This window comes from Dermacentor albipictus, chromosome 2, assembly GCF_038994185.2.
Source record: "Dermacentor albipictus isolate Rhodes 1998 colony chromosome 2, USDA_Dalb.pri_finalv2, whole genome shotgun sequence".
Lineage (NCBI taxonomy): Eukaryota > Metazoa > Arthropoda > Arachnida > Ixodida > Ixodidae > Dermacentor > Dermacentor albipictus.
In genome coordinates this window covers 71,193,005-71,217,980 of record NC_091822.1, presented here as the reverse complement: position 1 = coordinate 71,217,980, position 24,976 = coordinate 71,193,005, and the positions used below count along the sequence as shown (strand labels likewise).

At 47.8% G+C, this 24,976-nt stretch overlaps 1 protein-coding gene across 2 annotated transcripts in view; it reads left to right on the top strand.

Annotated features, from left to right (window-relative positions):
- LOC135908244 (monocarboxylate transporter 12-like) overlaps nt 1-15,896 on the top strand; it is a 37,876-nt gene extending 21,980 nt beyond the window's left edge. For both annotated transcript variants that reach the window (XM_065440006.2, XM_065440007.2), the window contains exons 5-6: nt 9,493-10,028; nt 15,699-15,896. In XM_065440006.2, the coding sequence (XP_065296078.1) occupies nt 9,493-10,028; nt 15,699-15,814 (652 nt within the window). In that variant the 3' untranslated portion in view covers nt 15,815-15,896. The remainder of the gene's footprint in view (nt 1-9,492; nt 10,029-15,698) is intronic.
- The last annotated feature ends 9,080 nt before the right edge of the window (nt 15,897-24,976 follow it).

Genomic DNA, 24,976 nt, shown 5'->3' with positions numbered 1-24,976 from the left:
ACCATTCTGCAATGTCACCCCCGTCTGCAGAAGCATCATGCCGGTGCAGGTTAGAAGGTGACCGAATGTTGTGGCCTGATGAACGAGACTTGAACTACGTCGGAGCGAGCCTGAGCGACGATATCGTCAAATGGGGCGATTTTCTACGTCACGTTAGTGACTTGACAGAAGACGCGATAAGGCCTAGAGTTGCATAAAAGCTGCTTCACCGAGGTGCAGTGCCCCGCGATGTGGACCAAATAAGAATAATAGTACCCTGTGTGAGTCGAGTGTCACAATGGCAGGCGTCATATAGGTGCCGCTGACATTTCTTTTTGTCCGAAATCCGACGTCAGCCAGTATGAAGGACATCCTGTTCCTTGAGTAAAGTTCACAAGCTTACTCTGATATTAAATGAAAGATGCGAGGAATGAGGCTTTCGAGAGGTAACGTAGGTTCATGGCCAAGCAAGAGGAAAAACGGAAATCAGGCAGCAGTATTGTGGTGAGAATTCTGTGCAAAATTGACGAATGACAAGGCAGCTTCTCTGTCGTAAAGGCCCCCAGAGAGCAAGTCAGTAAGGATTTTTTTATTCAGAATACCCCCCTAAAGGCCCTCTCGCAGGGCCTTTAGGGGGGTATTATTCGTCTCAGAAGCTCAGTTACGACGTTCATTTCTGGGTGATAATTAGCAGCAAGTTTGTGTTTAGTCACCCACCATCTTAGTAGTTGAAGAGCTGTCCAAGGTTGTCGTGATAAAAGATGACCTTCTCTAGGAAATTTCTGCAACAGAATTTGCACAGCCGGTCGGGATGGAGCGTGCGATTGCGATTGGGCGGCGTGATCTGTTGTTACGAAATTCCGCTTGCTTGCCAGTACAGGCACATAAAGCTGCCCAGAAAATCAATGCCTAGAAGATAAAAGGGCTGGCATGCTATGTCAGCAGGTTAAAGGTGGCCAGAGAGTGTGAGTGGTGTCCTTCGAAAAGCTCATAGGCTTATTGTAACAACAAAAGTTGGCGATGATGCCGGCTTCAAAATATGCGCCAAAGAATGCGGTAATACGCTCATGACATGCCAAAACGACCGCCTCCAAGCTGGGCAGAACAGTATGATTAAGGTTAGCTATACGAAGAATCAGGGCCGCCATGGCGCACAATACAGCGGTACCAGATGTCATCCTGTAGTTCAAGCAAGTGAGCGGAATGGTCGGGCGCCTGGGAAGTCGGCCGTTGGACGAGGTTTTGCTAGGGAAGGTCCTGGTGTCATTTCTTTCTGACGTCGTGAAAAGCCAGTGTAAGAGTGAACGCACACGTGTAGCCCCACTGTAGAAGTGTCAGTCGCGTCGACAAAAATACACGCAGGCAGTGTCCATCTTGGATGTCATCAGTCAGACTTCTACACAACTGAGCCACTGTATTTTTCGAAGGCGCAGAACCCAGCGACCAAGGCACCATGAAGTGTCTCTGAGGAATGAAAACAAGATCAAAGCGGGGTGATTACTGATGAGAGGGAATGGTTGTACATACAGGGGCAGAATTTGTCAACTGCTCAAACAAGTACCAGGTCCTCGCGTTCGACAGTTCAGTGACAACGATGATGGATGGCAATGGCATGAAAAGGGACGGCTATCGAAGATGCAATGAAGACGTGTAAGCATGATCTAGATGGAATCACGACGATGGTGTGACAACAAATACGTAGGACGACGTATTGACGGCTATGCCATGACAACGGTATGAGGACAATGAGATGGGGACGGATGCCTGTTGACAACAGCGGCACGACGACTGTATCATAAAGCCTGTATGGCGGCGATGGCGCGATGACGAGGCTATGACGAGTCGGATGATGTAGATAGAGTGTCGACAATGGCAAAGCCACAATAGCACAACGACGCTGGTCCAGCCAACGTATGCAAGACAGTAGCTGTCTGACTACGACGGCGCGATAACGGCGACATAATCACAATTCAGTGACGAAAAAAGATTGATGTTGAAGCGATGACGACGGTGAAGTGACTGCGTTACGACGACGGCATGACAACTATGTAACGACCATGACGGCATAGGGACCACAAGTACATACCTAGTTTCCCAAGCTATTAGCGAATTACGTTCACCGGGTTGGTGAGACAGGCTTTATAATTATGGCATGAGCAAAGGCAGATGACAAAGCTGGAATGACGGAGAATACGCGATCAGTAGCACATAATTAGGGGTCAATGCAAGCAGACCTCTTTCCAGTGGGTGGGCAGAACAGAGCTCATAGATAGATAGATAGATAGATAGATAGATAGATAGATAGATAGATAGATAGATAGATAGATAGATAGATAGATAGATAGATAGATAGATAGATAGATAGATAGATAGATAGACAGACAGACAGACAGACAGACAGACAGACAGACAGACAGACAGACAGACAGACAGACAGACAGACAGACAGACAGACAGACAGATAGACAGACAGACAGACAGATAGATAGATAGATAGACAGATAGATAGATAGATAGATAGATAGATAGATAGATAGATAGATAGATAGATAGATAGATAGATAGATAGATAGATAGATAGATAGATAGATAGATAGATAGATAGATAGATAGATAGATAGATAGATAGATAGATAGATAGATAGATAGATAGATAGATAGATAGATAGATAGATTAAAGCAAAGGATGCCCACTGGGTGCGTTATGGTTCAGTTGTATTGCGAGCAAGAATTTTGTACAAACTTTCCGCGTGATGATGGGTCGCTTAGTGAGAGAGATGCGGTTTGGCTGCGCATAAATCGGGCTGGCTTCACTGGTGCCATTCCATGCATAAAAAGGGGCGATCGTTCATGAAGACGACTTCCAAAGTTGAATATATTCCATTACAGAGCAAGGAAGCGAGCTTGTCGTGCTGCGTTAGAAGATTTGGAGCAAACGAACACTGGTTCACCGCCGGAAACGCCACTCTCGTCCCGGCTGGTGTGGTAGGACAGACTCGGTCCGTGTTGTGCCTCAGTGTGAACCCGTACAGGCCATGGCTAACCTGACAGTGCCAGCTCAGCCGTGTTCCGTTCCGAGAAGAGCGAGCTTCCATGCACGTTCGTCTCGAGCTCACGCATTCACTTCTTTGGCTTCTGTTGGCTTCTTCCAGGTAGCCATACTAGTTTTTTTTTCATTCCTCCGAACTCCCGCCCGGCGTACGCACTTACCTAGCAGTTCCTTAAAATGGGACACAAGTTCAAACTCAAGCTTGCAACACATTACACGGGGCGAAACAGCGCGCCACAAACCTACGCGAAGAATAAGACGGTGTACTACGACAATACGTCACAAGCGTTCAATGAAATCCGCGTGACTCATGTAGTCAGCACCGACATAGTTCACACCGCGAATGCATTCAACATGAAAGCCAAGCTCCTGAAGCAGTAAACTCCAGCGTAGAACCCTGTTATTTAGATGTTTCGCAGATTGGTTGTATGTCAGTGCTTGATGATCGCACTGCAATTTGAACGGTCGCTCATACATGAAAACACGATATTTCTGAATTGCCTAAACTACGGCAAAGCCTTCTCTTTCTATAAGAGATTAGGCTGATTCACGTGGCAATGATTTCCGGCTTGCATAAGAAACTCGGTGCAGTGGACCTTCATGTGCCTGGAGTAGTACTGCTCCTACGCTTCGTGAAGACGCATCTGTTCGTAAAACAAACGGCCTGTGTAAGTTTGGGGATTTCAGCGCAGGCTGCGTGACCAATAGTCTCTTCACGGCTTGAAATGATTTTTCGTGTTCTCGACGCCAAACTAGTTTATTGGGGAAGCCCTTCTTTGTAAGTTCTGTGAATCCATAAGTCAGCTCAGTGTATTGGGAACAAATTCATGAAAGGAACCCGCAAGGCTCAGGAAGGCTTTCAGCACCTTTTTGGTTTTCCAGTTGTAGAGCCGCTCGGGCCTTCTCAGTAGTACTTTTCGTCCTCTATAGTACACCATGGTCGATGATGTGATCTAGAGAGTTGGTCGTTGGGCAGCCGACTTGGCATTTTGCTGGCTTAATCGTTAATGGAGCCGTTCTGATGTGTTCAGAAAATCTCCTCAGTCTTTCCAGATGGTTTTTACAGGTTTTGGTGGCGACAAGCACGCCATCGAAGTAGTAGAACAAACTGGGAGTGCCTTCGGTGATGACTCGCATTAACCTATCACACACTGCCGGTGCAGTCTTGCTGCCGAAGTGCACAAATTTGAAATGATAGAGTCCGGATTCACCGGTGAAACCGTGAATATTTGCAGCTGTACTTCGCGTCTCTGAGTGGAGCGCATAATCAGCCGCACGGTGAACTAGCCGGGACGTGATTGATCCAATCGACATTCACATAAAGATGTCCAGAGTTCTCTAGACTGGCTGGTCATCGGTACTTGCCAGTATTCTTTAGTAAAACAGAAGTGTGAGAAGAAGTTCCATCCGATGAGCTTAGAAAGCATATCTGTGCGAAGGGTCACCTCACAACCTGCGAGAAGAACCCTACTGAGTTGGCGAAAGTCGATGCACAACCTCTTTGTGGCATCTTTCTTTTTAACGACCACTTTAGATGAGTGCTCGGCCCACGTTGATCTTTCAGCGATGCCCAGCTGCAACATGTCATTAACTTCTCGTTCCACGGCTTCTTTGACGGAAAAACGCAATGGGTAAAGCTACACCTGTATCGGAGCCTCTCAAGCTGCAATTCACACTGAACAACGTCCGTCTTCCCTGGTAAACGCAGATGTCTCTGAAGTTGTCCTGGATCTGCCTGGCTTGGTGTCGCTCGTGTGCAATGAGTTCCAGTGCTATACTCACGTCTGTCCACTCCTGCATATGTCCAAATGTTACATGTGGTACATCACCGGGAAAATCCTGGGTCGTGCCAATCTCAGTCGGCTGAGTGGTGGTAGCGCCTGCAACCATTGGTTGGCTTAGTGGTTTGCACTCTTAATATTTCTTTAACATGTTAGAATGAAAGAGAATGACAGTATTTCCAAGGTTGACAAGGTAATCGAGTTCAGTGCGTTTCTCGATTACTGGAAACGGATCTTTCCTAGAGGGCACCAGTTTATTTTTATGGGCTGGTAATAATACTAGCACCCGGTCACCTGGAACAGGTTCTCGCTTCCTCGCTTTCTTGTGATAATATACATTCTGTAGTTTTCTCGCCTTCTCTAATTCTTTTTGTGTGCAAGTGCACATGCGCATTGTGTTCCAGACGTTGCCGAAGCTCCATCATACATGTATATGTCGTGTTTGTCGCACCGTCTAGGCGAGAATTTGTCCATAACTTCTTGAGAACAGCCATGAGCCCTCCAACATGACGCCCATATAGCAACTCAAACGAAGAGACCTCAATGCTACTCTACGGAAACTCTCTACCAGCGAGCAATAATGGTCCAAGGTAGCGATCCCCGCTTTTTGGACGTCCTTGACAGGTCACATGAAAATGAGGCAGGCGAATGTTTTCAGCACAGCAGAGCCGGCCTGGGAGCGGAATCGGAAAAATGAATAGCGAGAGGTACACGAGAAGCATAACACCGGCAAAACAGTCTGTCATGGTGTAACGTGCCAACAGAAAGTAAAGACCCAGGGTATGTTCGGGGGGGATTGATCGAGGGCATAAGCAAAACAGAATTACAGAGTCCGGTGGTACTCACAGCAGGAGGACACATACCAATAACGGCCCGTATTCCACCGTCATCAAACCTATACTCAAGCGATGGGGGAGAACTGTAGGTGAGAATGCTAGCATTCATTATATGTACTTGAACGCCAGTGTCAATGACAGACGTAAAAGACACGCCCTGCAAGCCCACTTTGATGAGGTTGAGATGAGTGGGAGTGGTCAGGGGATAATTTTAGCACCGAGTCGTTATCTCTAAGAGCTGCTACCGTTAGTTTTCCTGAAGCCATCACTGGGAGTATCAGCCGGCTAAGGGACGGCGAACTACGAGATGGAGACGAACTGAAAAACCGGCTATGTAGACAAGGTACGTCTCTAGATTACATGGACCGAGAAGGATCGCCAGAAGTTGCCCGGCATGCTTGCGGCTGGAAGCGAGAAGTATCAGGGCGTGAACGGCTGGAAGAAAAGTTGGGCCAAAGGGTCGAGTTCTCCGAAGCGCAGCAGTGATGAGAAACATGGGTGATACACCAACAAGGGAAGCATATAGACCTGCTGTGAGGAGGGCTCCATTGTGCCCGGCTTCGGGAGCACGTACGAACATGCACGTTTTGGTTGCGAGTGACAATTGGTGGTGAAGTGCTGTGAAGTCTTAAAACAAAGCTCCATTTCTACCGCGCATCTCCACTAAAACGTTACGTGCAGAATAAAAGCACAGAATATATATGTGACACTTTCTCGGCTTCGGACTTACCATCGTCAGCTTTGCGGCATAGAGCTAAGACGTCGAGGATGTACGAAACGTACGGCTGCGTAGATGACTGTACACGAGATGCAAGAGCCTTTCTCGCGGCAGCCTAGCGCCCAATGGGGTCGCCGAACAGTTCCCGTAGCTTCTCTTTGAAATTGTCCCAACTGGTTATCTCGTCGTCATGCGTTTGGTGCCACACGCGTGGGGTGCCGCCGAGATAAAAGATGACATTGGCGAGCATAATAGTTGGGTCCCACCTGTTATTAGCACTGGCGTATTCATAGAGTTTGATCCAGTCGTCAACATCGTGGCCCTCCAGGCCAGAGAACACACCTGGGTAGCGATGTGGGGCGACCGTGATGATTGGAGCAGTGGGACATGCCGAAGCCGTTGCAGAGGTGGGCGCGTCACCGGGAGGCATGGTGACAAGCTCGGTGTGCCGACCACTTTTGAGTTCCGTGGTGAGGACGGGGATCGCTGACCTCCACCAGAATGTTGCGTGTGGATAGACACAGACAGAAGAGGCTATTTACAGGCTATTTACACTGGAGCCAGGCAGCCAGGCCGACACCCGCTCGCGCCAAGCGCACCGACCAACTTCGTCGTCATTCTCGCGGCGGATCGTTTCTTGAGCATCGCTTGAGCATATCGTAATAATATTAACCAAATATTTACAATGAATTTAGAGGCTGACAGGATGATGTTAGCACGAAAAGCCTATAAACTCTGTCGTCTTCGAAATAATCTCTAATGTTCTTTTTTTTTTCATCAGCCTATGAAGATATACTTGAAATATCAAATTTGATACGGTACAGTTCACGCGAGATAAATTGCTGGTTACTGGCAAAGAGCGTCATGACTTCATTTAATTCTAATGACCATCATTCAAAACAAAGTAAAATAATTTTGTTCGCAATGAATCCTTCAAGGTACATGCGAGCACTCACTTACTTTGCGCGTCACAACAATACTGCCCTTTCAGGGGACATACAAGCACCGCTACTCAGAGGAAATGTTGCCGCAACCCAAAACAAGGGGCGTTTTCGATTTGTCTACTTATACATCTAATGCCGCGCTATATCAGTCCAGGTATTTTCATGTGTTCAAGCTATAACTTCAGACGAGCTAACGCATGCAATGACAAAAATAAATACCGAAGCTTCCGAATTCTCATCACCTTGTAGTAGATTTAACAAAAAAAATACCGACGATTACGTTACTTCCTAATGCGAAATTTGACCGCAGCAAATGCGAGCCTTTGTTTGCGTTTGGCCTCGGCCTCGGCCGCGCGAACGGTAGAGTCTTCTCTGCGACGGCGATGAGCTTCTGCTTCAGCCTCGCTTACTGCTGGTTGCTCTCGACGGCGGCGATGAGCCTCCGCTTCGGCGGCGCGAACTGCAGGGTCTTCTCGGCGGCGGCGATGAGCTTCTGCTTCAGCCTCGCTTACTGCTGGTTGCTCTCGACGGCGGCGATGAGCCTCCGCTTCGGCGGCGCGAACGGAAGGGTCTTCTCGGCGGCGGCGCTTAGCCTCTGCTTCGGCGACGCGTACTCCTGGATCATCTCGACGGCGGCGACGGTAAGCTTCTGCTTCGGCGGCACGCACCTCTGGATTCTGACGGCGACGGCGCTGGGCCTCTGCTCTGGCAGCTCGTTTAGCAGCAGCAGCAGCAGCAGCAGACGGAGGACTTCCATCGGTCGTCTCGCTCATGGCTCAGAAAGAACTGGCAGATAATTTCGCAGTGGCGAACGGCAGCGGCAATTTCGGCTCGGGCGATGCACATATACAGATCCGCCGCCACCGATCTGGCTCTCTGATTGCCACCGCACAGGGCGAACGGCAGCGGCAATTTCGGCTCGGGCGGTGCACATATACAGATCCGCCGCCACCGATCTGGCTCTCTGATTGCCACCGCACAGGGGTTGCATTGGAGGAGGAGCGAAGAAAGGAATTAAGTTCGAGCGGGCGCTTTGACAACCGGAGACTCGCAGGAAGAGGGGGGAGGGGGGCGGCGTGTACACCCAGCGGCAAACGATGGGGGCAGAAGCGCGCGCAGCAAGCGGACAACACGATAAAGGGAGGAGGGAAGAGATAGCAGCGACTGACTGATGCCGCTGACGCCGATAGTGAGTTAACCCCAGCTGCGGAGTTGGTTTCAGGGACAACGCCGCCGATGCCGACACAAACAATATGATACCCTCGCTTCCGCAGCGCTAAGAACCAGGTCTAGCCGTGGGAAGGTGGTCACGTATTCGTCGACGTGCCGGGGCCTACGTGAAATAACCGGCGCGTCGGCAACTGAAGAGCACCCTATCCGCCACACAAGAAGAGGGGGGGGGGACCCTTTCCTCCTCTTTCTGCATGGCGGCGACGGTGTTCTATGCAGTCACGTTATCTTGACTCTCTAGCGGCGTCAGCGGCATCCAGCGGTATCAGTCGGTCGCCGCTAGCGCTGGGGAGATGAAAGGGGGGCGGAGCTGGTTACGAGGCCGACGACAACGCCGACGACGACGCGAAACCCAGGAACGGACGCCAAAGAGCTGCGCTCTAAAAAGACGTGGGGCTTTACGTGCCAGAACCACGATGAGATTATGCCACTCATTGTGCGGTCTTTAACTGACGCTTGTATGTTTTGTATTCTTCACCTGGCGAGCTCTCATGTTGGCTTGCCTCGCAGCTAGCCAAGACTGCACCACCGTTTTTGAAGCTGACTAAATATTAAACAAAAAATGTGGTTACCGTATTGACTAAGAGGGCGGACGCATCAAAGCACAACTTGTGCCGTAAGAAGCGAAACAATACAGAACATAAAAAAAGCTTTTCTTTACTGACGCTCTCTCCATTCTCTCTTGCTCTATTCTTATATTGCATTGCTTAGCGTACTATTACGCACTAACAAGTACGAGCTAGTTCAACAAAAAGTCGTGATGCATAAAGACCGAACAAGGATGTCTAACAGACGGTTATTTGTATAAACAACCAAAGCAAATGGACGAAAACACATAAGGAGCTTTCCGGTAAATAAATTCCTCCGTGTAGGCGAGCTTTATTCCAAGCGAAAGTGAGTGCCAGAAAACAGATGATTTAAGCAACTTCTCACAGCACCCTTGTCTTTCTCGCAGGAATGCGAATGAACTGCAAGAGAAACGGCCCATCGCCAAGTCACCGCCACAAGAAAGCAGTTCTCTGAGGCACGCCCTGGCACTCTTCGTCATGCCGTCTTTCTACGTGATTGTCGCGGTCATCATCATTGACGACTATAGTGCTGTGCAGTTCTCCACGACAATAGTGGACTACGCCATCGACAAGGGCATAACATTCGATGCCGCGAAGACGCTGGTTTCCTTCATGGCACTCGGTGGGCTCATCGGTCGTGGAGCGATACCCTTCATTGCTGACATCCTGCCACGCATACGTAGTCCGCTCTACGTGCTGGGGTTCATTTTCATCAGTGCTCTCCTGTTTCCAATGCCAATCGTGCAGGCATATGCGGGTGTCGCGACGATCACCGCGATGCATGGCGTCTGCAAAGGAACTCTGTTGTGCTTCAGGGCCGTTATCATTGCTGAACTGCTTGGCGTCGATCGGACAGCCGCTTGCTGCGGCGTCACGGGCATGGCAATGATACCACTTAGTCTAGTCAGCCCTATGATTGTGGGTGAGTGTTACGAAGATTATTCAGCTTTAAAGGGAAGCTGAAAGGTTTTCCAGAAAAAATGAGTGAACCTCTGTAAATATTGGTTTTCAACCCTCCAATTTCGAATATCGTATCGAAATTGAGCGAAAGAAAGCGCAAATATATTTTATTTCGACGAAAAGTGCCGCAGCGGACACGCCCAGCTCGCGCGTCTCGTTTCCGCCTGTGATTGGTCGGTGCGCCTCGTGACGTCAACTCTGCCGCTGCCGACCGCTGCCGCTACACACGAAGCGTGGTGCCAGGTAGTTTGGTGCTCTTTTTCTGAGACGGTAATGAAAAATTTAGAGAGACTGCGTTTTTCTGAGGAGTTGGGCGTTACTCCCTACATGTACGAGCCGATTGCGAAGAGCCGGCCTCTCGAAGAAGCAAATGATGCTGGTGCGAGCAGTGCTTTCGACGCGAACGAAAGCAAAGTCTTGGGATCTCCTCGTGTTGGAAATGCTCTTTGGTGAGTATGTTTTTTGCAAAGCGATCTAGTGATCTCGCCGATCTTTCGCCGATCTAGTGAGCTCGTTTCCGGTCAAACAACTGTAGTGTTGTGTTCCTGCATGCCTCCTCGTGGAACGTAAGCGGGGATGCGATCGTCGGCATTTGTGCCTGTCCAAAGCTGTCGGCAATCTACAAAGACGGTTTAAACGCGTGAAAAGCTTCCCGGTTCATGCAGTACGTGTAGTGACCTTCATCTGTTGACTACCACTCACGTTTATTACCACTCACCTTGACTACCACGCACGTTGAATACGACTCTACATACACGCAGACGCACCAACAAAGGAATACAGGGTCGATCGAAGCAGATTACGATGGCACGCACGCAGAAACAAGCGCGGTCAGGCACGGTCGCGGACGCTGCGAAGGGACGAAGCAGAGTTGACGTCACAACACCGCGGTTTCCGGTCTCCGCTAAGCTCGTCCACTCAAAGGGAGGCGGAGCTACAGCGCAATTTCAACCGACGATTACGTCGCTCCTAATTGAAAAAAAACCCCAAATTTTACCTACATGGTTTATAAGGTTCGCGCATCCGTATATGAGCGTCTCATTGAATTCGACAGACTGTTCAGCTTCTCTTTAAGAACTGAGCGAAGAACTTGCAATTCACCAAATTTTATTGAGCATATTATTCTTCTCCATAGCCCGAAACAATCTTAGTCGTGTGCTTCGGGATTTGTTGCACGGCACATACATAAATTAAGCGCAATGAAGCGCTATATTCGAGGTATTCTAGTTAAAGGGTGCTTTAGCTAAGACTGACAATTTAAAAAAGAGCATCTCGCCTGTGGCACGTCGCATAATTCGGTCCTTGAAGTCGACTACTCGATAACGCGGATTACACATGCAGTAGAAATTTGAATAGTTAACCGACCAATTACCACAATGTCACTAATTATGTACTAAGTACATTACAACAGATATTTAATTTTGGAGTTCCAGCCGGTGATTTCGCAAGAATTATTCACTGTTAACGAATGTTGAGGATGACACCAGCTTCGAAAAGTTCATTCACAGATGTACCAATTAACACAATTAACACAAAATCAATACTAATTAACGCGATTTCACTAATTAGGTATTGAGTACAGTACAACACATTTTGTGATTTTCGAGTTGTAGTCGGTGATTTCGCAAGGAGTAATCACTGTTAACGAATATTGAGCATGACACCAGCTTGGAAATGTTCATTCCAAAATGTTGCAACAAAATACATTGAGTGCCAGTTCCTCTTTTGCTTTTATAGCATAAAGTGCCGTATTTACAAGCGTTCACAATAACTGTTTCTAACGCTTGCCGCCTTTCTGCACACAAGCCACATTGGCCTTGCGCGAGTAGCAACAAAATCCATCGTGAATGTCATCAATTGCCGAATGCGTTTATTACCAGCGGCAAACTATCCGCCAAGGATGACCTAAATTTGTTATGAGTAAATATATGGTTAACCACCTGCTTTTTGCTTAAAGGGGCAAAAAAGAGAAACAATAAATAACACTTGACTAATATATATCGCTTAAAAGGCCAAAAGAAATTCAACGTCATAGTCCAATTTATTGAATTTTGTGCCGAAACCTCAGCGCTGCTACACCTCAGTGCGACGTCACACATTTTGAAGTCGTGTTGCGTATTTTACTGGCTATGGCTCGAATAAATGTTCCTGAACCTTGCTAAGTATATAGCTCTGTTATAATACGGTGTTGTTGATCTTTACCAATAGCGATTGAACTACGCCAGAGCAGGCGCAGTTGAAATCCATGACGTTACCACACGCTGGTGCGGGAAATTCAAGGCGGCATCGCCCCCTGTATTTCGTTTTTCTTTTCATTTCCTTATTTATCGGCTTATCAAGCCTCTTCTCATGTTAAGAGTGTGCTTTGTGGTAATGTTGAAGGCTAATGTACCAGTACAGACTGTGTAATTCTTTCTGTTTAGTGCCACTTGAAAAATAAAATTAAGCAGTTTCTCCAGAAGGGCGAAGCACCGACTGCAATAGCAAGGTTCCGCCTTACGTTTGAACTGCTCGGATGGCCTCCTCACTATACACGTGTGCGTCAAAAAGTCTGCCACCCTTGGAAGCTTAAACGCCGTGCAGGGCTTGTGTAATGGCATCACACAGGCGCCACTGTGTTGCCTGTGGGAAGTGCCATCAGTGCAATCACATCGCTTTCAGATTGCCAGAACTTATATTGATTTGCTTTTAGTACTCGAAGAAGATTTAAGATGAAAGGTGTACATTGTAAACTGAATGTTCCGTTAATTTTTCTTTGAACATAGCAATTTTTCTCCAAATATAAAGAATAATTCTATGAAGAACATAGGTCATGGTTTGTGCAACCCTGCTGGTTAAATAGCGTCGCATCTGCCTTAAATACGCGGCGTAGATAAAGATATAGACTACATAGGCACATTTGTACGGTACATTTTAGTGCCATAAAAAGCCCTGTTCACAGACGCCCTCGTGGTCGCACGGCGCATGGTCTTACGCTTCGGCTATCAGTTCGTTCTGTGTATCCTGCCGCAATGACTTTTGCCAACGGTCGCTTCCGTTAGATGGCGCCGTGGGTATAGCACTTGCTCACAACTACAAGTGTCGATTCTGACGGAACCGATGTCGGCAATCATGGAGTCAATTGCGACGCGCCAGGAGGTGATAATCGCTCGGAAGTGCGTGCCTGCGACAGGACAGCACTACGTAGGCCTCCGAGTATCACCGCTACTGCGTTGGCTGAATAAGTCACGAAGGTGACGACAATCCCAGAACGTACCGCACATTAAGGATGTGTACTTGGTAGGTTTCAGCGTCCTGTGTCGACCCGCAATGAGGAGCAGTTACACAATAACTGGCCGAATATTATTCGCGGTGTACCTGTCACTGTCGCGTATGGTATCAGTTGCAGTAAAAATACTCTCGCGCAATCTTATTTCATGCAATCAGGAGCAATCTCCAAAAGATATAAAAATAAAGAAAAGTCGTGAGTAGTGTCTCTATTGTTCCAGTCGTCTTCACTCGTGAAGGCGGCTCCCCGCGGTCGCGGACAATAAGGAACCTTCACGCAAGCGTGTGCATGTGGGCTTCTTAGTTGTGGAGAAGCAGAGAAAAAAACCCTCTTTATTCCATCTCTTGCCTTTCCTTCCTCTTGTTACTGACTTCGTGTATATTCCTTTTACTCTGCATCGCTTTCTCGATAAGCTTCACTGCGTGGCGTCATCCAGTCATACATATTAAAGAGCGCTCAGGACACCAGGAGCTTTATTTTGTGCTGCAGCATTGGTGGGAAATTGTGAAGTACAATCTTCGAAGTGCACTCTGTGCGTCCTGAGTGCGTCCTTTTCTTTGTCTTTTTATAAACTCTGGGAAATAGCTCTGTGATTTCTGAAGCGGAAGCCTGCGGGAAAAAAACACTAGTATATGGTGGTGGTAACAGCTATCTGTGTAAAAACAGTTACAGTTGGCTTCAGCAACGGTCGCCCTCATTGCCTGTCCTTCATATTTACTACACATCACCGATCTCTTGTGCTTAAAACAGCAGCTGTTTCCTGCTATCCTGTGTGGCTGAGAATCTGGAGAAGCTGTTAGGGTTAGTAAATGTGTCGGTGTCCCGTAAGGGTTAATACTACTGGAATACAAGGCTGAAAAAAAGTTGCAGGTACCTGTAATCCGCAACAGTGACTACTATATCAAATAATGCTGCCTCTTTTCTGAAGGTTACTTGGCACCATCATTCTTTTATGGCACTGTGTGCGTTTTAATACAAAAAGAAAAGATTAGAAGGGGCCTGGACAGAAGCGCTTTGACATATTTTGCTAAATATAGCATAGAGCGTCGCTTATTAAATTGCTATTCGTTGTTACCTACCAATATTCAAATCTTACACGGTGACCTTTTTTTCCATAGCTCGTTCCACAGTCCTTACTTTGCTATGACTCAAAGAAAGAAATTCAAAGTATCCTGTTCTTCATTGAAGAGCGGCAAATTTCCAGTTGCACATGGCTGGTTGAATAAGTTGGCGTCAAAGATGCTCATTTAAGAGTGGCACACGCCCAATAGCACAAACCCAGTCGCCAAAGTTGGCATCAGTGAGGTCCATTGAAGATGCTGCACGAACCGAGTGGCACATAACAAGTGCTCCAATCGGCGTCAGAGAATTTTATTGAACAGCGTTAACTGCTAAGAGCCGCATCTACACGGACTGATTCCGGTGTGAACGAGGTTCGTTGAAGTGTTGCCCATATGTACACATTGCCGCATACTAAGGGACCAAAGTTGGCGCGACAGTTAGTTCCGAATCCTGGTCCCTCAGCACAGCATCCTGAGGCGTTACCCATTCGATGATGGACTGTGCAGCGGATAGGCGTGAAAATGATTAGCGACACAGGCACAGCTCCCCCGAAAGTGCATGAAGTAACCTAAGATTGATCAGTCGTCAAAAGCTCCGAGGAATTCGTGTTTCACTATATTTACTTCAATCTTCGAGCACCAGAGAACCTGTGCTAAATCTCACTACCCTACTGAGGAGGCCCACACTTGATTAAAGCAAACCGGTAGGACGTGGCGAAACTACACCTAAGAGAAAGCTAAAAAGAAACACTGTGCGGATTTGAGTCAGCGTTAGGAACCGTTATAACATTATCGTAGATATTGAAAGCATAACATTTATTCTAAATTTTGCCCATTTTCTTTTGTTTGAGTAGCGACTGGCCATTTTACGTCTCAAAATGCAGATGCCAGACAATACCTTATAGTAGAGAGACTAATTTTACGTACCTGCGGTTCCACAACTTGTACTGAAAATTTGCTACGATTGCTGTTTTGCATTCGTGCCCCTTCCAAATGCGGTCATTGCGGGATGTTGTTCAACGGGTCACCTCTTGGTTATCAGAAGGACTTCATTGAAACGGAGTCATTGCCCAGGCCATTAGCAGATCCTAAAAGCTTGCCGTACTTTTTTCACAGTTCTTCATTGCAGACATGGATACGACAAAAGACGCGGTAGGGTATTACATGGGAAAGCTATCGACGCCAGCTCTTCTGACATGAGCTGCACTGTGTACTACCATTGAACAAGTTTCGCGTACATTGTTCTTAAGTACACCAATTCTCCATGCCCGCCCTCCCTTATCTTCTCTCGTCATTTGTCCAGGAGCCTACCGGGACGGAAAAGGCACGTACGATGGATTTTACCGGATGATAGCAGCGGTCAATTTGGCGGCTGCCGTCGTCTTCGGTGTATTTTCAGTGTGGAACCGAAGGCGATGAAATCTTGCATCGACAAATGGTTTTTGCGAGAAGCATAGTCGAATTTCTTTTTGCGCCCATATTAATAAATATCGCTTGTGATGACGCCGCCACAGATTCTCTCTTACTTTTTCGTTTTTACGTACCTCACGGGAAACGTGCGCCATGAACGTGCAATATATATATATATATATATATATATATATATATATATATATATATATATATATATATATATATATATATATATATATATATGTATATATATATATATATATATATATATATATATATATATATGTATATATATATATATATATATATATATATATATATATATATATATATATATATATATATAAACGAGAAGAAAGTGGGTTAACCGAGGGACCCGATAATTATTAGTCATGTAATGAGAAGCCAACAAACACTGACACCAGGTACAACATAGGGGAAATTTTAAGTATTTGTGTTTGTTGGCTTCTCATTACATGACTATATATATATATATATATATACAGTGAAAGCTCGTTAATTCGAACTTCAATAATTCGAATTTATGGATAATTCGAACTGTACGATTTGGTCCTGCCAAGCTCCACAGAAGTCTATGCATAAAAAAGTTCGTTAATTCGAACGCGAGAAGGTTCCCTCACGGATAATTCGAACTACGCTCGCCTGGCACACGGCCAGAGAAACGCGCCTACTGTCTACACACAAGGCTGTATTGCCTCCGAAACGGAGAGAACGGCGAGAGCAGGCAAAATCGGAAAAAAAATTTAACCGACGCGGGGTCAGCCAGAAGGCAGCGGTGGCTGCAGCCTCTCCATTCTACGTAACCTCCGAGACTTCTTGCCCGTTGCGAATCTCGGAGGCTTTGCAAATCTTGTACAACTGCTAATGTTGTGCGGAGATGGCACGGCAAGCGCCAAAACACAGCGAATCAAGTACGTCGCAGCTGCGCTTGCAATCAAGAACCAACGAATCAGGGCCTTCGCCACCTTCACATGTTCAGCGTCTTTGTCTCGGCAGTCTTTATCGGTTGTGCACCTCTGTTTTCAACTTAGGAGGTATCGGCTGTCGCGATTCATTGTGATGGTGTTCAGCCTCGGCTAACGTTTGTTTCGGTGGACATCGGTGGTGTGGCACAGTCGGACCCAAAGCTTCGACTTGAAGATGGCGTGTGCCCGCGGCACACGCCATCACTTTCTGACACGCCAAATTTCTGACATGCCCTACTGCTTCCAAATCGCAGTGTACTGTTGCCCCCCTTCACTTTCGTTAGTTCGAACTTTCGTTAATTCGAACTGAAGCGGCTCCCCCTTGCGGTTCGAATTAACGAGCTTTTACTGTATATATGCGCCTATACAGCATAAACTTTCATGAGTGGCTACTCTGCGAAACTTTAGTCACGTCCGTTGCTAAAGGCGACGTGGTAAGTAGGTGACTGGCGCAAGTCTTCATCTGACTGCATCGTCGGCATCGGGGAGCCCCACCGACCAGCGGAAAGCAACCGACAGCTTCGATTTCCAATTCCGCGCCCACTTCTTGGTGGACAACTGTGCAAACAAAATATAAGTTATAAGACTGTATAAATTAAAATGTACCAATTGGTCTAGCCGTTGCAGTGTATCTACAAGTGGTGGAATAATAAAATAAAACAACTTCAATTACGCGAAACAGGCTTCGCTTTGCCTCAGCTGATCTTTTCGATTTTTCCTTAGAAGGCGAGACGGCGGTGACTGACGGAAGCTTAGCTCAGCTGGTTCGGCCACTCGTGCTTCTTGTTGGTGTCGTTAAGGTTGTGCGCGTATTCCTTGGCTTTCTTGACAACTTCCACTTTCTCTAGACGACGGAGCACGAGAAAATTCGCAACTATTCGCATTTGTGGCGTGACAAGAAAAAACATAGGCAGACTAGCTCGAACAAGATGACTAGATGGCTGTATTGGGGAATCACTACACTTTAGCAGCTCTGTGGTAAAAGACAGGTTATTTCGACTCCCCTAAGACGACAGGTGCGCTACGTTCTGTGCACTAGGCTTTGACTTTCGTTATTGAAGCATTTTGGCGTAGTTAAGAAAACTATAAACGAACTTGAGTAGCTCACGCTATCTTATCGTACAGTATGTTCGATGAGTTTGCGTTAACCTCATTCGTGTTCCGTGTAGTAATGGTAATTTTACGCCCACCTACGCTCTTGGATAGCCTCCTATTTGGTGCATTCACAGATAGCCTTCACACGTCTAGATGTTCTATTGTGAAGCTCCAATAGCCTGGCTGCCAATAGCGAACTTTTGTTTCGTTGCCAGGTTGTTCAGCATTACGTTAGTCTGATTTTGCATGAACCACTCCATTTGTGAGCAACCCACGTCGGTCTGTATGTGGACGAAAAGGTATCGACCCTGGAGCCACTACAAGCTTTCCCTACCAGTTTACGAAGCTCTGCTCCCTTGCACAATTTACGAAACACTACATCCAGTGATTCAGACTGTGAGTATGTGAGAGGGGGGCACGGACACCGTGGTATGCATCAGCTCCCTTCGTCCTTGCTGACGGCAATGTTGCCAAGCTGAATTAGTTTTATGGCTACTTCAGCACTGAATGTAAGATTACGATCTCGTGACCATCTCACTGCTTTTCCACCACATCACATCAACGCAGACTGTACAATTTGAATCACTCTGACAGAAACCATGGCCTATGCTGGAAAAAAAACTGGCGATTCGATTATAGATGCGGCAGAAACGCGTTATCATAAGGTCGCACCTCTTTGAGGTCCGAAATTCGTGATATAAATCATGTTCACCACAAGTCATAGTGTTGTTCAGGAGCTCACTCAACACATGTCTTGCCTCTTCGAGGAACGATGTCCAACTGACGGTGGTCCCGAGCAGCCATTTGCACTATGTATACATATATATGGGTATATATTGTAAGGCAAACAGACAATGGTCCGTCGGCCAGAACGCATGTTTACTTCTGCGTCTTCTTGCTATAGCAATCCGAGCGCCATGCCTCCCCTTCTTTTCTTACATTCGACCACGCTGCTGAAGGTAGCACGGGCGCGCACAGTAGCTGTGGGTGCGCTGGTACCAGAAGGACATAGCACACAAGACCTAGGAATGGAGGTAGTCGTCGTTAAGACCAACCAGTGCGCAACCAGCTTCTATGGAGTCGGCAATGACTGTGGCGCTCTGGTGGCAAGTCACGCCGACGATTATCTCGTCGCAGTTGGGAAAATGCGACAGGCAATTGGTCACAGACCGAGTGGTCGAAGAGCGGTTGGTGGCACTGGTTACGGTGGCCGTATTATGAAGATGCTTCGAGGCGCTCCTACCAGCAAGTCTTGAAAACGCATCGCGCGCAGCCGGACTGCCCTCTTCAGAAGGGGTACCATCGGCAGGATATGATTGGCCTGTGATGCGAATCGTGAAAGGTGGTGTTGCGAGCTTTTGAAGTCTCAAAGCAGGGGTCGGCTGCGTATGCGCCGAAGGCGATTATCTTTTGCGCGCTTGGTCTTTTGTGCGTCTCTCGTAGTCTCTTTCCGAATTTTGAGAGGGTCTCTTGTGTGTATTGGCTAGCAAGACTTCCCTGAGACTGTCAGGTGAGCCTCTTAAGGAGCCCTGAGCGACGTCTGCGGAGAATACGGCAGCCCCGGTGCCCGTGCTACCGAGATCTATGGCCAAAGAAGTAAGTGCGGCATTCGTTGACGTGGCATAGGTGCATGGTGCCCTGGGGTAATGATAAATGGCAAGGGAAGCGGGGACGGCGTTCCCTGGCTGCAGGAGTCACACAGAACGGCGAAGTCCCGCAAAGATTAGGCTTAAGGCTGGGCCGCCTTCGGCTGCGTTTTGCAGCGGCGCTGCATATGTCTACACTCCCGTACATATTAAAGGCGTAAGCATTTCTACGGTTACCGAACGGGAAAACTGTCCGTACGTCCTTCCTTCGCGTGAGACGATCGCTTTGAAGATAGAGCCAGGCAGCTCTGGAAGAAGACGACGACGAACGGACGAGCAGTGGCATGAAAATTTTAGGTTAGGCCAACTTCAAATATATACATATATATACATAATTCAAGGAAGAGTTCTGTAGATACCGTGCATAGGTAGTTGAAGAAACGAAGGAGCACACCTACAAAAATTGCATTTTTATTGTTTTTGCGCTTCGGCTGTGGCACGGCCGAAGCGTAAAGACATTAAAAATGCAATTTTCGTGAGTGTCCTCCTTCATTTCGTCAACTATATATATTAATATATATATATATATATATATATATATATATATATATATATATATATATATATATATATATATATATATATGTACAATCATCTGATAGGGAGCCAACAAACAAAGACATCAAGAGAAAGAGAAAATAGCGGAACTTACTTGTACTTAAATAATAGAAATACAGAAATGATAAATTAATGGAAATGAAAGCAGCTGAAGACACTATTTCCCGCAGTTGGGGAACCATCCCACGTCTTCGCATTGCGCGCGCAATGCTCCACCAATTGAACTACCGCGGAGCCGTTTTCCCATCCACTCTCTGGGGTATATGTGTTTTACTACTAGAACTAAGCTTCAGAGGTTTAGCAAGCGCCACCACTCACAAACCTTGGCGACGGATGTGTAACATCCGTTCTATCGCAGGCGTCACGACTACGCCATCTTTTTGGGTGAAGGCAACTGGTTAATAAACCCACACATGGTAATTGAGGGCATCACTGTTGCCGCATTCAAGACCCTTATGTAATAAACGAAAGGAAAGGGGGTTAAACAAGGGGCTCGACTTTTGTTAATCATATAATAATAATCCAACAAATGATGACGCCAAGGAACCCTTCGAGGAAATTACTTGTAGCAAAAAAGTGAATTAAATAAACGATAAATTAATGTAAATGAAAGTGGATGAAAAAACAACTTGCCGCAGGTGGCGAATGACCCCGCGTCTTCGCATTACGCGTGCGATGCTCTACGAATTCAGCGACCGCAGCGGCCTTTTTCCACACGATTTCTTGGGTATACATGTTTTACTACTAGAACCAACCATAGCAGTGTTAGCCAGCGCCACCACTCACAAACCTTGGCGGCGGCTGTGGAACATCCTTTGTACCACAGGTGTCATGAGTACGTGATCTTTTTAAGTGAAGGCAATTGGTCAATAAACCCACAGATGCTACCTCAGGGCACCAATGCTACCGGATTCGAGGCCCTCGTTATGGCCAGTTACCTTCAGCCAAAAAGATCACGTACTCGTGTTGTCGGCGGCACAAATTATGTCCCACATCCATCGCCGACAGCTTCGCTATCAAACTATAAAAAATGTTAGAGTTTGATACCCACCATAGCAACTACGCTAGGCACCGACGCCGCCAACATTTTGGTGCCTCGCCGAATTTTCATCTACGTTGTGGTGTTCTCTACTGTATGCCATAATCTGTGCCCACAGACGCGACATCTCAAAAGTAGGAAAATTTATTATGTATATGCAGTTGGCGTCCGTATACCTCTAGTGCAGTTTAAAACGTGCTCCTTAATAATTATCTGCAAAGGGAAGCGCCTAACGAGCGCATGTATGTACCGTAAAAAACAAACCGAAGTGACGAAGCTCACATTTTATTGCGGGCATTTTTGCCTCTATGCATGAAGTCAGCGTGAATCCCTCATCCCCTTAACACACGCCATACATTACGCATATGATGCACTCTTTGAGCATACCTACAATAAATGCCTCTACACCGATATGACCAGTATAACGAAGCGATAACTGTGTACCGGTTCATTTGTTAGCGGTGTGGTGCGCGACTTTTACATGGAAGTGACTTTTGTAACGAACCAATTTGGAGGCCCCAAGCACTTAGTTATAAATGCGGTCGACATTGCGCCTTAAGACAAGGGTAGCTTACAATAAGAAAAAATAATAACTGATATGCGCGGGACTAACCCGGAAGGTAATGGCCGTAAACTAAAACTCGGGAAGAACGAGAAGAAGAGGGGGCGAGGCGACGAGCCGATTACGCACATAGACGAATGGACCGAGACGCTCAGAAGGGACGTAGACGTGGCAACGAGTGACGTTCCACCCAAGGCGAGCCTCGAAATAATTGACAGAAGGCTCCTACACATGTGGGAAGCAAAGCAAGCACTCCTAAAATATGGAAATGCCAAATACATAATAGGACGTTGCGCAAACGCATAGCACAATTAGACAGAGACATTGAAGAACGCGCACTCCAGGTATGCAGGGCACAGTGGAAAAGAATACGCGTGCAAATGCCTCGAGAGGTTGATGTGCGAGGCGAGCGCTTGCCACCTCTTTGGGCACCTTTTATATCCGGAGGAAGCTCAGGCCGCTCAAGGCAACGAGACTCCTAGGATAGTAAGATATTAATAAATCGATAGCCTACGTCCTCGACGCAATACGTGACCGTTATTTTAAGGAGGCCGACAGCATCCAGAACGCCGAATACAACGGCGTCTCAAACGAGAAACTGGACGCGGAATTTAGCGAAGCAAAAACTCCGATAGTACTGTTCGAACGAAACGCCCGATCGACGTCCGGCCGGACCCAGTTACCAACAAGACTCTCCGTAACCTAGACGACAAGTTAATCTCCCGACTCGCGACCAACGTCCACGAGGGCTGGGAAGGGGTCTCCCTTTCCGAAGTGTGGAAACGAGCCCACGTCATCATGATTCCTAAGCCAGGCAATAAAATTGCACCAGATAATCAAAGACCGATTTCGCTTCCATCTTGGGTCGCCAAAGTCATGGAATACGCAGTTCTCACTCGCGTGACCCACTTTCTCGCAGACAGCGACGCATACCCGCACACCATGCCGAGACTTTGCCACAATCTCTCCGCACAAGACGTATTGCTTCAGCTAAAGCACCATATCGTAGACGAGACTACCACCTCCACTAAGGCAATTCTCGGCCTTGATATTAAAAAGGCCTTTGACACCGTTAAACACGAAGTGATTTTAAAAACAGTAAGAACATTCGGACTAGGACTTAAGAACGTGCAATTAAGTTCGTGATTTACTTGCGGGCAGGCGCACACGCTTTTTCGTTGGCGACGAATAATCGCCCGAATTCGAGACGGGGCCATCTGGCATGCCGCAAGGCTCCGTAATATCACCATTACTCTTTAATTTATTTCTACTCGGCCTACCCGCGAAATTAACAGAAGTAGAAGGATTGCATCACAGACTCTGCGCGGATGACGTTACCCTCCGGCTTCCCGGGGGAGGATGGGATGGTCACGTCGACCGAATGCTACAGGCGGGAATAGATGTGGGCCAGGATTTCTTGCAAGGAACGGGACTCGAGTTCTTGGTGATCAAGTGCGTACTCCTATTCTACAAACCCACAAACAGAGGTCGTAAAACTCTGCGCGACGAGGAACTGGAACACTCCAAATTACGCATTATATTAGCGCATAGAATTCCCATTCGCACGCAGAAAAAATTAGAATGCTGGAGTTCCACCTGCAGGCAAATGGTCATAACGGAGAGATGGTGCGAAGACTCCGTCGTTCCGACTCTTGTGTCGCATCAGGTATAGACGCAGCGGTATGCACGAACACCGCGCGATCGGTCTCGTGCAGACGTGCGCGATAAGCCGCATAATGTATGTTGCTCCCAGCCTGAAGTGGATAGGGTCGGAAAAAAACAAGGTCGAGTGCATAAGAAAGGCTTTCAAGAGGGTGGTCGGCGTTCCACTCAACGTGAGCACCGACATGTTTCTATAGCTCGGACTTCACAACTCACTTGACGAGTTAATTGAGGCGCACAACGTTGCGCAATACGAACGATTATGCAATTCAAAAACAGGTCGACCGATCCGCGAGTCACTCGGAATCCCGTACCGCACTCTGCATGAAGAAAAGACGGTGGTTCCGGCCTCGGTCCGCGAGCCCCTGATCATCCGCCCGCTTCCCAAGAACATTGCACCCGATGCACCACGTCGCGAGACGCAACAAACGACCAAGCGACCTTCATAAGAAGTTTGGCAACAGCAACGAGTCGGTGTACGTAGACACCGCGCGGTATGGAGAAGGGGAAAGCGCGCACGCAATCGTGGTTCCAGACCGCACGGGCTTCGGGAGTGCCACGGTAACCACCGGACACATGGAAGCGGCCGAAAAAGCCGCAAGTGCCCTGGCACTTGCCGCGGTGCTGAACGCTGCGATCGTTATCAGCGACTCGCAGGCGGCGAACCGCGGCTTCGAGCGCGCGGACGTGTCTCGCTACAAGCAGCCCGCATATTCCAAATTTGTGACGACGGTGAGTCGACATTGCCCTCGCAACCGCAAATTTCTATGGTGTTCCTCCTCTAGACCCCGGCACACACTGATGTTCCGCTCGCGGGCAACGAAGTTGCACACGCCACGGCTCGAGGTCTCACAGGCTGAGCCGCCGCAGGTTATATGGCCGCCACCTCCGTCCTCGAGAGCGGGGCATTGGATCTACAAGATCGGGACACTACGACAGAAATGCCGCGACGAGAATCACATTGGGTGTGGGGCGATCGTCTGACCACGTCCAGAGACCTCACCCAACACTACAGACTCGAAAGACGCACATTGCAGCAACCACGCGATAAATTAAACAGGAACGAGAACATAACCTTATACCGATGTCACACGTGCACGTCTGATCGCGATCTGGACCAACCCGGATCAAAATTCTCGACTGCGATGTGCTCTCTCGAGCATATTGTGCAAAGGAGCCAATCACAACCGAGAAATTTGATCCGCATCGGGCTTGATCGCGATCAAAAGTGCGCTGTGTGACACTCGTATTACGCCTATTCGAAAGACGCACCTGCCCTAGCCCAGCTGTCTTACACCACTGTTACCCAGGGTTACACCCGACTGATGAGTGTAAAGCGTGCAGACGGAGAGCAACGCTGCAACACATGCTCTGGGTATGTGCCGGCAACAACGCTACTGAAACCTCCGCCATTCGCAGCCCGTCCATAAGCGAGGTCGCTACTTGCGCACGGGAAGCTTCGAGCTTGCTTCTTCCTGACGCCGCCCGAGCTGCGGGGTTCGCCGGGGACCTTCTCTGTCCGCGCCGCAGCCGCTGGGAGGCGACTCTCAAGAGTTCGGAGTTGGAAGACGAGCTCTCCGCCGTGCAGCAAGCCGGAAACGCCACCCGAGTCCAAGGACT